The sequence below is a fragment of the Gopherus flavomarginatus genome, chromosome 8 (genome assembly GCF_025201925.1).
Source record: "Gopherus flavomarginatus isolate rGopFla2 chromosome 8, rGopFla2.mat.asm, whole genome shotgun sequence".
Classification (NCBI taxonomy): Eukaryota; Metazoa; Chordata; order Testudines; family Testudinidae; genus Gopherus; species Gopherus flavomarginatus.
Genome location: NC_066624.1, coordinates 21879678 through 21893511, shown reverse-complemented (window position 1 = coordinate 21893511; position 13834 = coordinate 21879678). Strand labels below are relative to the sequence as shown.

The following is a 13834-nucleotide window of genomic DNA, read 5'->3' as shown; positions in this document are numbered from 1 at the left end:
AGTCCCCTCTTTCCAGTAGAAGACTAAATACAACACTCAGACAGCAGCTTTGGGAGCCTGGTTGTTTCAAATCTCAGCCTGTCTAAAAACAGGGACCACTGATTCAAATCCTAGCAGGATCAGTGCAGCCTTTGATCCTTCCCAGGTACGACGCAGGTTATTGTGTGGGGGTTTTCCAGATGTCTCTAATACTTGTGGCCACATCTGCTCTTCATGGACACTAAAGCACATATGGTAACTGGAGCCAATTAGTTCATTTTATTATCCATTTATTGTTGTGCTGCGTGATGTTATGATTAACTCATATGCTATGTTATGTATAATTTATGTAGGCTAAATAGGTTTAGGTTGTAGGATCATAGAAGAATAAGATTATTAAGTATTTAGGAGTGATAAGTATTTATTGTGTATCTAAGTAAAGCAGGGCTGAAACACAGGGCCTCCAGGTAAGGCCTGTAATATTTCAGCTTAGCCATACTAGGCCATAGACTTAAGAATGCTTGACATATGTAAGTGACCAGAGAATGACTCTATACCAGTAAGATCACAAGACTACTGGAAAGATGTGCCAACAGGTAATGTGGCGGAAAACTGACCACAAGATTACGATACCTTATTGCAACATCTTTTACAACATGTGTCCTGACCGCAGGGTACATGTTGTGTGTAGATGCTAATGATAATAAGAGGAACTACAGCCAATCTATGAAAAATAGGGCATCCAATATTCATGGGATGTCGAAATATACATAAGGAAAAAGAAGGTTGACACCTTCGTGCACATGCATAGAGTGTTAGGTATAGTCAAAATTACAATATAATTACAATATAGGATTCCGTGGTTGGATAAAAATGGGAAGACCCAAGAGAGAACCCCACAGTAACCCCAGCAGGAATTGTCCCTCTAGTGATGATCCTTTGAGAGATCCATCGGACCCTAGAATATCCCTGAGGATGACTATGGTTATAATTATTGCATAGGTTTTTGTAGGATTTCTATATGCAGGGGTAGTCATCACCTTGCTTGTGACTTTAATAAAACTTATAGTACAGATAAAACTTTGTACGTGTGATTGTATATGTGGTCATTATCCTTGAACTTTGTGTGTATCCTTGAGAAAAGCACCAGAGGCAATTTCACTCTGTTGAGCTTGAAACTGCAGCAACTGGAGCCAAACCCGTGGCAGTGTAATACCACATCACTTAATTCACTTTAAATAAAATAAATGGCTACAGACCTCATGTGAGAGAAGGGAAATTTCCCTGATGCCACAATTCCTCCTCTGCCCATTATTGTTTGTGTGCTATAGTGATCGGCTGTGGTTCCCTACCCCGTGCAGCTCTCTGCGTATTACTTGAAAAGTGCTTTTGCAAAACATTTACGGGGACGTCACCATAAGATCCTTTCCCAACCTCTGCCATGTCATTCCTTTAAATACCCTGAACTGCCTGGGCATCGCACTTCATCAAGGTAAATCATTTCTATGGAATTTTTAGTCCCAGGAGAATTCTGACCAAGCAGAGAAAAGTCTGGATGAGTCCAACAGTGATTTAACAGAGCTGATCAAGAGGCGCCTTGAGAGTGTGGCCAGCACAGGAAGCTCGGCCAGTTCAGGATTCATTGAAGATAAGAGTTACAGTGACTCGGAAGAGGAAGAAGAAGGTAAAAGAAACTTACCTATTCCTGAATCCTTTGTCTTAAATGTTTCCCTTGTTTCTGACTAAACACTGCCCTAAGGGTCACTTGCTTTACAAAGTTTCTTTGCTTGTTGACAAGTCCTGTAGGTCATGGCAGACTCCAGCCAGGTCGACACTACAAATGTTTACTGTCATAGCTATATCAGGTGGGGATAGGATGAGGGGTGGTTTGTGACCTACATAACTGGACCAGCAATAGCCCCTAATGTAGGCACAGTTATACCACCAAAACTTTTGCTGGAATAACTTGTTGCTTGTGGGGGCTGGGGCCAGTAGAAGCTGCATCCACAATAGGCACACTTTCACAGCTATGCCGGCAAAGCACTGCTAGTGTAAACCTTATGAGTTCTTCCTCATGCTCATAACAGAAGATCTGCAATAACACACATACACACACACCATCTGCTTCTTCTATGGAGGAAGGACTATAGCAAAATTTTAGCAGAATGTTTGTGTTGCCAATCTGCCCTTCCAGAAAACGCTCTTCACCTAATGGAGTTAAAAGAAATGTCCTGTCTTTTCTCCCCAAATGTCCCTCTTTACATGCTCTCCAGGACTGGTAGGCATGATTAATGCTAGAGGTCTTTCAGCTGTCTAGCCTTCTCCTCTAGATTCTCATGTTTCTGTGGTCTCTTCTAGATGGTGAGGATCTGCAGAAGCGACCCCTGACCTTGGAGGATCTGATCTGCTATAGCTTCCAGGTGGCAAAAGGCATGGAGTTTCTGGCCTCCAGAAAAGTGAGTTCTATTTCTGCACCACTCCTCTGTCTTATATCTTTGTATTTCATTCAATAAACCTCAAGAGATGAGCATCTTTCATAGAGCCATAGACATTAGCGATAAAGACTAAGTATATTATTGGGCTTGATTCTCCTGTGACTTGTACTTATTTTACACTATTGTAACTCCACTGAATCTTCTGGTCAAATAAGGAGTGGCATTGCTAGACCTCCAAAGGGCATTGATAGGCCTCCGCCTGTTGTTGGCTGGAAGCACGGCAGCTATGCCATGGGACCATAGCTGGAAGGCATGGGGAAAAAAATCGGGCAACGTCATCTGAATTTCATAACAGATATAGAAGAAATCTCTCCAGCCTCCAGGAAGGAAATATCCTTCCACAGTGGAGGAAAAGCCCTCTGATAACTTCGGAGGAATGTAGCTCTAATAGTTTGCTTGCCGGTAATTGTTGGTAACTGTAGCCAAATGAATGCCTCAATGTCATTTCAATCCATAGTCTATAGGTTTTTGAAGACGTTTGAGTCTAAGCCATATGGAAAAATATGTTCATAATTGTGGATCTGTCAGATGATTACCATGACAGTACCCAGGAATCAGATTGTGTGCACAGTTTTGCATATGTACAATCGCTCACTTATGGTAATTGCATATGCAAATATTGTGTCTTGATGCATGGGCCTTCTCCTTTCAAAATTTGGCTCATAGGGTTTAATATTTAACTGGGGGGTTGCAAATCCATTCTGATCTTAGCTGTTCAAGTAGGATTTATTTAACATGTAAAGGGTTTGAGAAATGACCAGCCACCATGTTTCTCAATCTACTCCTTGTGCTGAGTTATTTTCTTTCTACTATATGACAGTATATTTTGGCAGGCTCCGACACACATTTTCCCACTCCACTCAGCTCCAACACAAGCTCATTTTTCTTTCACTTTTCAAAAGAGTCCCCAGGCTTTTTACTCCATTAGCAGTCTGATGTTCAGGCAAAACCTCTGATTTCACTTGTCCGCATTTCCTCGCAGTGTATTCATCGGGATTTGGCAGCAAGGAACATCCTTCTGTCGGAAAACAACGTGGTTAAGATCTGTGACTTTGGACTGGCTAGGGATATTTACAAAGATCCTGACTATGTACGGAAAGGAGATGTAAGTGAAAAGGACCTGACCTGCCAATCTTGAATATTACTCCCCCTAGGGACTGGGCAGATTAACAACCACAATAACTGGCCATGTGCCACATCTTTTTTATTCTTAGGCAAGACTTCCACTTAAATGGATGGCTCCGGAGGCTATTTTTGATAAAATTTATACTACGCAGAGTGATGTGTGGTCTTTTGGCGTGTTACTATGGGAAATATTTTCTCTGGGTAAGATCATTTTACACTTTTTTTAATATGATGTTATTGTGCAAAGGGCTTTAACAAAAGAGCAAAGGATACAGGGTCACATTCTGATCTCAGTTGGTCTGGTGTAAATTAACAGTAATTCAATATAAAATAGCAGTTACTCTAGACTGACAACATTTGGCTCCTAATGCATGTTAAAAAAAAATCCCAGGTTTTAAATTTGTAATAATCAATACCAGGAGAGTGTGTGACAAACCCAAAGCAGGGCTGCTCTGGATTGAAACTTTTTTTTTTTAAAGTGGTGAAAGTTTCCCTGTCAAACCATATTTTCCCATGATAAGTCTGGCTTTGGATCAGAAACCACACAGCCTATAGGTTGAAGAGAATTACGCTATTGTTGACATAATGGTCTGACATTGCTAGTGGTAGACAGTGAACCACAAGGGAATTTTTGTGTATGAGCTAACAGCTACAATGGCTGCTCTTGCCCCAGGCTTGATTCTTCTTCCCCTCAAAATGCTGATAAGTAAAATTACATGTTGGCTGCAGCCATCATAATCTTGACATGAGAACCCGTGCCAGCCTCCGTTAGTCATTTTGGAAGCAAACAGATAGAATGCATATTTGTACAGTCAAACCTCGCAATAACGTGCCCCGTTATAACGTGAAATTGCATATAACGCGATCATAAATTGGCTCCCCTTTAAGGCCTAATACTAGTGGCCCCAACGCCATGGCGCCCACTAGGACATTGATGTGCCCCCGCCTAGTGCCCAGCAGGGGAGAGAAGCCACGGCCCCACGCCTGCCAGGGACAGAGAACTCCGAGGCTGCAGGCGCTGGTGCTCTCTATCCCCAGCAGGCGCAGGGCCGCAGCTTCTCTCCAGCCTGCTAGGGACAGAGAGCAATGGCGCCTGCAGCCCTGGAGTTCTCTGTCCCTGGCAGGCGCGGGGCTGCAACTTCTCTCCAAGCCGGAGAGAAGCCGCGGCCCTGCACCTGCCGGGGACAGAGAGCACTGGTGTCCGCAGCCCTGGAGTTCTCTGTCCCCAGCAGGCACGGGGCCAGGGCTCCTCTCCCCTGCTGGGCACTAGGCGGCGCACGTCAATGCACCGCATTGGGGACCACTGACTTACACTGACCGGCTTGAAACCCCGCTATACCACGACCCCGCATTCATTGCGATGGAATTTTTTGGACCCCAAACATCGCATTATAGCGGGGTTTCACTGTATGTGTACACTGCTTGCGAAGGCACAGAATGTTCGGAATGAGGACATTGGTGCTCTATGAGCTTTATCCTGCCATTAGACGAGACTTCTTAGAAAACTCAGTCTGGGATCTGGTCATTACCCAACAGGTAAGGTTCCTGAAACTGAACCAAACAATGTCGCTTACAGCCAGTGGGATCCCTCTGTTCCCAAATCCTCCTTATACAGCGTGGCATCTTCTCTTTCCTCAGGTTGTCCAGTGGCTTTCTAATAACCATTTCCAAACAAATGAAAACAGTAACTCCATATAGTTAAACTCCCGAGTTCTAAACAGTCCTGGGTGACCCTCCAATGCTTGCAAGTTATAGATTGGCAGGGATTAACGTTGAGCCCATGATGCCAAGTTCAGAACTGGATGCAGAATTCCCCAAAGTTTGGGACTATTCAGATCCAGGGTTTTGGTTTAGCTCATTATGGAGGTTGAGCACTGGTTGCAATGCTCAGAACCTGATTTGAACTTCCTTGAAGCTCAGAAGTGTTTTGGAACTCCGGCTTTGGTTTGGCTTCATCTGTAGTTTATATTAGCATGCAAAAGAGACACTTCACTGTTTAAAGTCTGGGACCGGGAGTTATTGCTTTCTCCAGAGTCTGGGTATGTCTCTGCCCTTGTGTCGACTTAGAATTATGGTGCTGTAGTGTAACACATCCATGGCTGGCTAGGGGCTTCACAGGGGTCATTCTGCTACACACCCTTGGGAGCGTCACATTAAGAGGAAGGCTAGAACTCAGATCCTTCAACTCTACATGACCCAACTGTGGCAGCCAGCCAGCAGACCAAGGGAAGTATATTAGCATGTAGAGATGCAATTAATGGAGACAGCCACACTATGGGAGTATCTGCAAAGACCCAAGTGAACTGGCTGTTGGTGAATGGCAAGAAATGCTTCAGGTAGCCCCAGTGATGCTGAGCTGGAAACATATCGAGCCGCTCCCAAAGGTGGTGTTGAAACAGGCGTGAGATTCTCTTCACTGGCCTTTTAATACAGATGGTGCCAAATAAAAGTCAAGAGTAATAATAACAAAATCCAGTAAGTAGATTTTTATTCTTCTGGTTTTATTCACAATGCTTTTAAAAATAAATGTAAGTTACTTTCAGACTGCTTGGTTTAAGTAGCCCCTTTTCTCAATGAAGTTGCTTAATTGGGGCCACTTAAAACAAACGGTCTGAAAGTAACGTAAATTTAGACAGGCCTTTCTGAAGCCAGAGGAATCCACTAAATTACAGCACAATTTGACCATCCTTAGGACTTCCTATCCTTCTGTTATGATGCAGATCACAAACCACTTTCCTCTTTCCATGGCACTGATTCAAAAGCCAGTCATTTTCCCTAAGAGGGGTTTTCATAAGGATCATCCAGGCATGTCCATAGTCACATCTGCAGCTCACATGATAAATATTTAATTAAGAGTTTCTGATTGAACCCTCTTATATAAAAGTTTTACAGATCATTGAGAGCCAGAGCACAGAAAGTTATTTGTCTTTGCTACAGGGAATGTTTTGGCTCCCATCCATGATCACTGCTTTTACGGGGTCCCACAGATTCAGTACCTTTTAAAAAGAAAGATATTGACCTGAAAAAAAATGCAATTTGGTTTGGACATAGGTCCTGTCAGGGCCAAAAGTTGAATCTGGAAATAAAGCACTACAAACTTCCTCTGAGCTAGGCAGAGTACATTAGTTCTGTTGATGCACAGGTAAACCTACATAGGAGGAATTGCTTATCTTGATTTTGTAGCTGGTTTTGCTACTAATTATTTAAATGGGGTCAGCACAGTTGGTGGCAGATAATGCATTTTGAAATCAATTACCTGGCACATTACAGAATGTCAGTCTCTCCTGGAATTTAAATTTGTGGGGTTTCAAAAAGCAGTCAAAGGTAATTATGTAAACAACCAACATTTGGTAATGCAACATCAGCAGCTTATTAGCTCACTAAAATAAACGTGAGATCAAAAAGAGGGTTATTTAATATCCAGCGCAAGCCACATCTTTGAATGTTTTGAAGAATTCCCACAAGGGAAATGTCTTGTCATCTGAACCTACACTTTTCCCAGCCTTTCCAAGCAGTCAAAATCCAAATCATTATGCCAATTCCAGAGTCCAGATGCACCATAATGAGGTGCAGGAGTGTTTTGCTCCAGGCATTTGAGCTCTGAGCTGGACCCACTTGATAGGAGGTCAACCTTGGCCAAAAGGTTGCATATCAAGAATCACTTTTCCCTGTCTTCCTGCCACTCTTTCTCACCAGTGTCCTACAGTGGATGCCTAAGAATGACAAGCTTTCACATACTGAGGGTTCACTTTGCACATTATAACCAGCTCCCCACCTCTCACAAGCCCCAAATCAATGTATGTAAATCAAAACAGGGAAATACTCCCAAATATTCCAAAACTGTTTAGGCTAACAGTGTCCAAAGCGCTTACTTACCAGGCTATGGCTTTCATCTTGCCCTTTGTGATCCAGCACTTCACCAAGGCCTAGTTCTTTATGATAAGCTCTGCTGCAGAGACAATTAACATGAGGTAGCCAGTGCAGTTTAGCAAAGCAGAGCTGACTTTTGGTCTGTTTGGATTGCTCTTCTGCATGCCGGAATGTACTAAACTTGCAGCGTAAAACAGCTGGGATGACTCATCACTATCTCAGCCATACTCAGCTCCTCCACGTGGAAATCTGCTGGCTGGACAGGTCTCTGCTTACGATAGTGTCGAATCACAGAAATCTGAGTTGGAAAAGGACTTCTAGGTCATGCAGTCCCTCTTTTCACAAATGCAGGGTTGTTGCCTGCAGCACACTCTCTGCTGTATTGTCCACGCTAGTGCTAAATGTCCCAAGCAATGAGATTCTACCCACTTCTCTTGGGAAACTACTCCACAGTCTAAGAGATACTGAAGCCTGGCATTAGTAGTCCTCAAGGTTGCCGTGTATGAAGTATAAGATGGACTGTGTGACGATGGACAGTTCAGCTAGCATGACAGCTCTGAGGGTCAAAGTCCAGAAAATGTGCATACCAATGCATATCTCAGTTTAGATATATTCATTCTTACCTATTTCAGGTAAGCGAGTTAATTCATACACTAAAGACTTCAAAAGCATTCTGAGATCCTTGGATGAAAGGTGCTGCTGTAACTCACACACCTCCTGGATGTGGTGTTCTATCCCATCTAGTGGCACCAAGACCACTTAGAGTGAAACTAATGAGTCTACTCGACAGCCCTAGCTAATATGCAGTTGGCTTTTAGCTCATGCGGTAGAGGCTCATGCACTAAGCTCCAGGGGTCCCAGGTTCGATGACGACTGGGGTCTGTTGGCATTACACTGCCATACAAGCAAAACATTATCTTATCATTTGGATTATGACTCTTATTATTCCTGGTGTTGGACAAAACTGGGAAGGGAACTATAGATACACAACAGAAATGAGTCTCACAATATATTTCCAACACAGCTAAAACTGGGAAAACACAAGATCAGATTGTTTTGTGACACTGCTGATGGGATTTCTGTCCCAGTTCACAGACCAAAGGTTTTCAGATAACTGTGGCCAGGTGACTCTAAACTGCCATAGACTAGGGTGACCAGACAGCAAGTGTGAAAAATAGGGATGAGTGTGGGGGGTAATAGGTGCCTAGATAAGAAAAAGACCCAAAAATCAGGACTGTCCCTATAAAATCGGGACATCTGATCACCCTACCGTAGACTGCCTTCCGAACCTATTCAATGAGCTCGTTGCTACTTCCACAATCCCAGCCCTGCAGTGCATGATACCAGGGATCAAGTGGCAAGGCTCATGCAGTTAAATTATTTGGGGAATAGTCACTTTTTGGTACTCTCTCCATTTCTAATATTTCTGCATGGCTTGTTCCCACCCACAAGCGTGCAGTATATGATAGCATTCCCAAGCTTGAAGAAAACAGGAGATCAGGCAGGAATGTTATAGAAAGTAAACCACATACAGATTCCTCAAGAGCTGGACCCAGATTCAGATTCCATTAAATCCCTGCTGTTCAAAACAGATTAAATGTTCTTCCAAACTCTTCAGCCAGCCTTAGGAATGCCAGACTATGACAAGAAATGGCTGTGTTACAGATTACAACCTCTGCTAGGGAGGAGGGAACCCAGAGGTGCTAGGAGGAGAAGAGGAATTTCATATTCTTTTTGAGGGAATGGGGTGGGACTGTTTTTTTAAAGATAAACTCAGCCTCTTTCTCCCACCCCGTTTCCTTTCCCCCAAATGGATGAAAACCTTACAGAACCCTACAAGGCCTTGGTTGTAGAATCTGTGATGTCCAAAAAGGCTCATAGGCCCAGATTCTCAAAGATATTTAGGTGTCTAACTCCCACTGATTTCTGGACCTTTGCTTCTATTCCACTATAGTAGTTCCCTTGACCTTGTTCCAACAATGAATTTACCCAGCTGGCCTGGATCCTTAATAATGAACTAGGGACCTTTTAAGAGCTCTAGGCCCAATTTAAACTCTGGTGTAAGCAGGCGTAACTCAGATTGACTCCAATGGGAGGGACATCCACTAATTTATAGCCCTCTTCAGCCCAGAAAAGTCTCTGAGTCCCTTTGCAATCTGTGTATGTGGTCTTCAGCTGTAATTTCAATCACAAATGCCACACAACAGGCTACAGCTGGCTGAAGATTCCCACTCTCCAAGTCAGTGACGGAATAGGATGCAACCCACCATATATAGAGAGAGTCTCCATCCCTATGTCTGTGCATGTAATAGAACAGCACTGAAGATGATTTGTATTGTGTAAAACAGGACAAAATGAGGATTAATCTTTCTGTCGGATGGCTGCTGGGCGACCCATGTGAAATAAGATGGTGGCGTCAATCCAGTTCGTAGTGCATTTATGTCCAAAAATGCAGTCACAATTGGCACTAAGTGCTTTCCTCCCCTGGCTGGAGGTTAAGGATTGAATGTGCCTGGAGACAGAATTCTCCTAGAAGTGGTTCCTCAGGGTTATGTTTGAGGCACATTAAACAGGGAATGGCAAGGAGGTGGAAAGAGGAGTTTGCCTTGTTGCGGGCTGTGATTTCCCTGTTCTGTGGATAAACAAAGCCCTTCAATTTCCAGGCTGTCAGACCAGCAAATTGAACTAGTATTATATTCACACTGAGACAGAAAACAGGGGTGAAAACTGAGGCACTATTGGAAGAAAGTGAACTTTTCCCAAAGCAGGAGCATGTCTCTGCTGTGCCTGCTGTTCTGACATAGAATTAACTTCTATAGGGAAAATATGAGCTATTACAGGGCAGCTCGGCTCACTTACATACTCGCCTTGCCCTGACAGGTGCATTAAGGAGCATGATTTATTTGTGTGCATTGATTTCCTGGCCACATTAGTACAGATGTCATTATTGGAGGCACAGTCTCACAAGTTTCTAATGAGAACAAGGGGAATGTGGTGAGTTGACACAGACATGCTTCCATGCATTTTCTCTGCAGTGTGTTTGGTTCATCTGCTAACCAATCAGAACTTAATGTAACAAGGGTTTGGGCCTTGCCCAGCAACTTTGCTTGGGCGTTTAGTCCTGAGCTAGCGGCATGAGATCATCAAGTGGGGAGTGAGAGCCTTGCACCTCTACCAATTCCTCCTGCTCACCAGTAGTGCCATTGATAGACCCCATAGGGATTTATACCCGGCCCTCTGGCTCTTGAAAGGTTAATCCACTCAGGTCCAATAGGGGGATCTCAAGAGGAGGAAACTGAAATACTTGAAGTTCTAAGGGGAAGAGTAAACCACTTTCTTTCCACCAGTTCCCAGGGGGACCCTAACCTTCAATTTTTCCCCTTCTGTATTTATAACGCGACAAACTCTGAGGGTTCTTGGTCGTTACTCAGTGGAAGTTTCATCTAAGGACTTCAGGATTTTGCCCAACATATGCAACACTAACCTGGCTTGAACAAGAGGAATAAGAGTTCAATTGCATGTCTGGGGGGGTATTTAGCTGACCTATGGCTCCCGTTGCCTTTGTGTCACATATGGCTAAAAGCCTACAGCACCCCCCAGCCTTATTCACCTGAGCAGCGAGTTCCATTGAAGTCACGGGGACTGAATGAGTTAGTGAAGACTGCAAGACTCATTATTACTTTACGTATATTCAGGTAGCGGAAAATTTGGCCTGGGGCATTACTTTGAAACGAGAATGTATCTAGGTAAACTAGAAGGAACCTTCCTACTTAACCCAGGAGATTATTTAAGACATGAAACTGACATGCATTTTGCTTTTTGTTCTGTTGTGTTTCATTTCTGGGTGATTCTGACCCTGGTTTTAGTATGAATGTATTGCTCAACTTGACCAGAAACCTCTATCTAGAGGGAGTTCCTGTTCTAATGAAATTTCTAGAACAAAGTCCTTTTGGGTGCTACTGTGAACTGAGCTGAACCTTCACGCCCGTTTGGGTTTCATCACTCATCACTGAAAATGTGTGTGCATCGTGGTCCTTTAGGAGCAACAGAATGTGCCAGGCAATGTGCTGCTTTAGTATATCACGAAGGGCTGATATTTAGAAGGTGGATGCAATTGGCTTTGGACCTAGAATTCATGTATTTTTGTGATGAGCCTAAAGATGACTTTCAGTGGGACTTAGACCTATAAGCTTTTTAAGCAATTTAAATCTTTGTAAATCTGGCTCACAATGTTATTTCTACAGTCAAAGGGCCTTATCCCAAGAGATGCTGTGCCCCTGCAACTCCCATTCCATCAGCACCTTTTAGGATCAGGCCCCAAATTTCCAGCTAGGCTGGAATGCTCAGCAATCACCATTGCTGTTTTGCATTCAGATGGACAGTGACCAAGCCAGGTGAGGTCACCCTCTCTGTCTGTACCTGCAGGTGCCTCACCCTACCCGGGTGTGCAAATTGATGAGGACTTTTGCCGCCGCCTCAAAGAAGGAACACGGATGAGATCGCCAGAATATTCCACTCCAGAAATGTAAGCGTTCTACTCCCGGCCCTGGACAATCGATTTTAACCATCATAACAGAGACTTTGATTTGTGTGTTGAGATGTGGGGAGGGTTTGTCAGATTTTCTTTCTTGTAACTCATTTATTAAATTTCGGGGTTGTGTCTACCCTAGGCTCCCTGATACCACAGAGCAATAACAACAAACCACCAAGTCAACTTCAGGGCCAATCTGTCAATGGGCAAAGGAGTTAACAGATCATTTCAGGCTAGTTGTGGTGTATGAAATCTCAGTTCAAGGAACCACCATGTTTGTTTGATTTCCAGTTTTGTGGGAGTGTCTATATAGCCGTAATTGTAACCTGCTTTCAGCCACATCAGCAGGGCCTGCAACTCAAGGTTAAACTAGCTCAGCGTAAAACAACTTAGAGAATTGATTGAAACACAAGCACGGAGTGAAAAGACATGACTGGGGGTGTAATGCAGTGCTTCTGAACACAGGGATTTGATTTGTCACCTCCACTGGACATATCAGGTGGGAAGTCATCTAGATGAGGATGGAGACAAGCAGCAGCACAAAGAAATGGTTTGGAAACGCAGACTGACATTCTCTTAAAAGTCCATGTGTTTTTCCATAGCTACCAGACTATGCTGGATTGTTGGCATGGAGTTGCCACAGAGCGGCCGACCTTCACAGAGCTGGTTGAGCGCTTAGGAGACCTCCTCCAGGCAAACGTGCAACAGGTACAGCTGTGAGGCTGGTTTGTCGCATGTGTGCAGAGATGATATCCCAGGGGTTTAGCACCAATATAAGCAGGGCCGGCTCCAGGGTTATTGCCACCCCAAGCTGTGGGGAAAAAAAAAAGAAAGGTCGTGATCGCAACTGGCAGCAGCTCCACCACGTCGCTTTCTTCTTCGGCGGCAATTCGGCAGCAGGTCCTTCCCTCCAATAGGGACCAAGGGACCAGCCGCCGAATTGCCGCCCCTTCCCTTTGGCCGCCCCAAGCATCTGCTTGCTGAGCTGATGCCTGGAGCCAGCCCTGAATATAAGATATGACTTCACATCACCGCAAAGAACACAGTGAAAACGGCTATTGGTGTGAGCATAGGAGTGGAAAATGCTACATATTCAAAGAGGATTTTGGTTAGAAAATGAGATGTTTATCCATCCACAATGAGCAAACACTTACAGTACATTAATTTAAAAAAGGTTCAGTTGCCCCCTAGACGAACAATAGCTCTTTATCTCACAAAACATTTTAATTAGTTTTCAACACTGCAAACTGCCAGTAGCATAGTTCTCTTCCTACAATTGGTCTGAACTCTCTCTCTCTCTCCCCCCCCAACCCCCTTTTCTCTGTATTTAAGCTCATTGTTACTTTTAGGAACTTCAAAATGAAGCCATTTAAGGCTCAAAGAGTCAATTACATAATTGTCAATTTCATAATAGTTAGATCAACTTTTTTCTCTCCATTTTAAAAAAAAAACCCAATACCTCAGTTATGTAACTGTCAATTCCATTATAAGAAGAAATCAAGCTCTCTCCCCTGGCCCGTTCCCTTTTGGAAACTAATACATCAGTGAAGCTAAATAGAACGACACTTGTTTTGCAATGTGCAAAAGCCAGGAAGAATTTGTGAGCTTTATGGTGCAAGCAAAGGAAATTAAAGCAAACTCAGGAATCGTGATAAGGGACCAGATAGTTAATTACGCCTCAGAATTAAAATCAAGGGAAGAGAATTTTGATAAATGGGTTTAAGAAGACACAGAGCCACTTCTACAGATAATTGTAATAATTAGCACTTGCTGCTGAGACTTCATAGCTTCCTTAGGTAGGTGCTGAAGTATATTAAGGATGCAGTGGCAACTG

General features: G+C 43.6%; 1 protein-coding gene across 2 annotated transcripts in view; it reads left to right on the top strand.

Moving 5' to 3' along the window:
- Nucleotides 1-13834, top strand: part of LOC127056581 (vascular endothelial growth factor receptor kdr-like) — a 178444-nt gene that overhangs the window by 140379 nt on the left and 24231 nt on the right. For both annotated transcript variants that reach the window (XM_050964587.1, XM_050964586.1), the window contains exons 21-26: nt 1498-1663; nt 2338-2435; nt 3457-3579; nt 3689-3800; nt 11895-11994; nt 12603-12708. In XM_050964587.1, coding sequence (XP_050820544.1) covers nt 1498-1663; nt 2338-2435; nt 3457-3579; nt 3689-3800; nt 11895-11994; nt 12603-12708 — 705 coding nt within the window. The remainder of the gene's footprint in view (nt 1-1497; nt 1664-2337; nt 2436-3456; nt 3580-3688; nt 3801-11894; nt 11995-12602; nt 12709-13834) is intronic.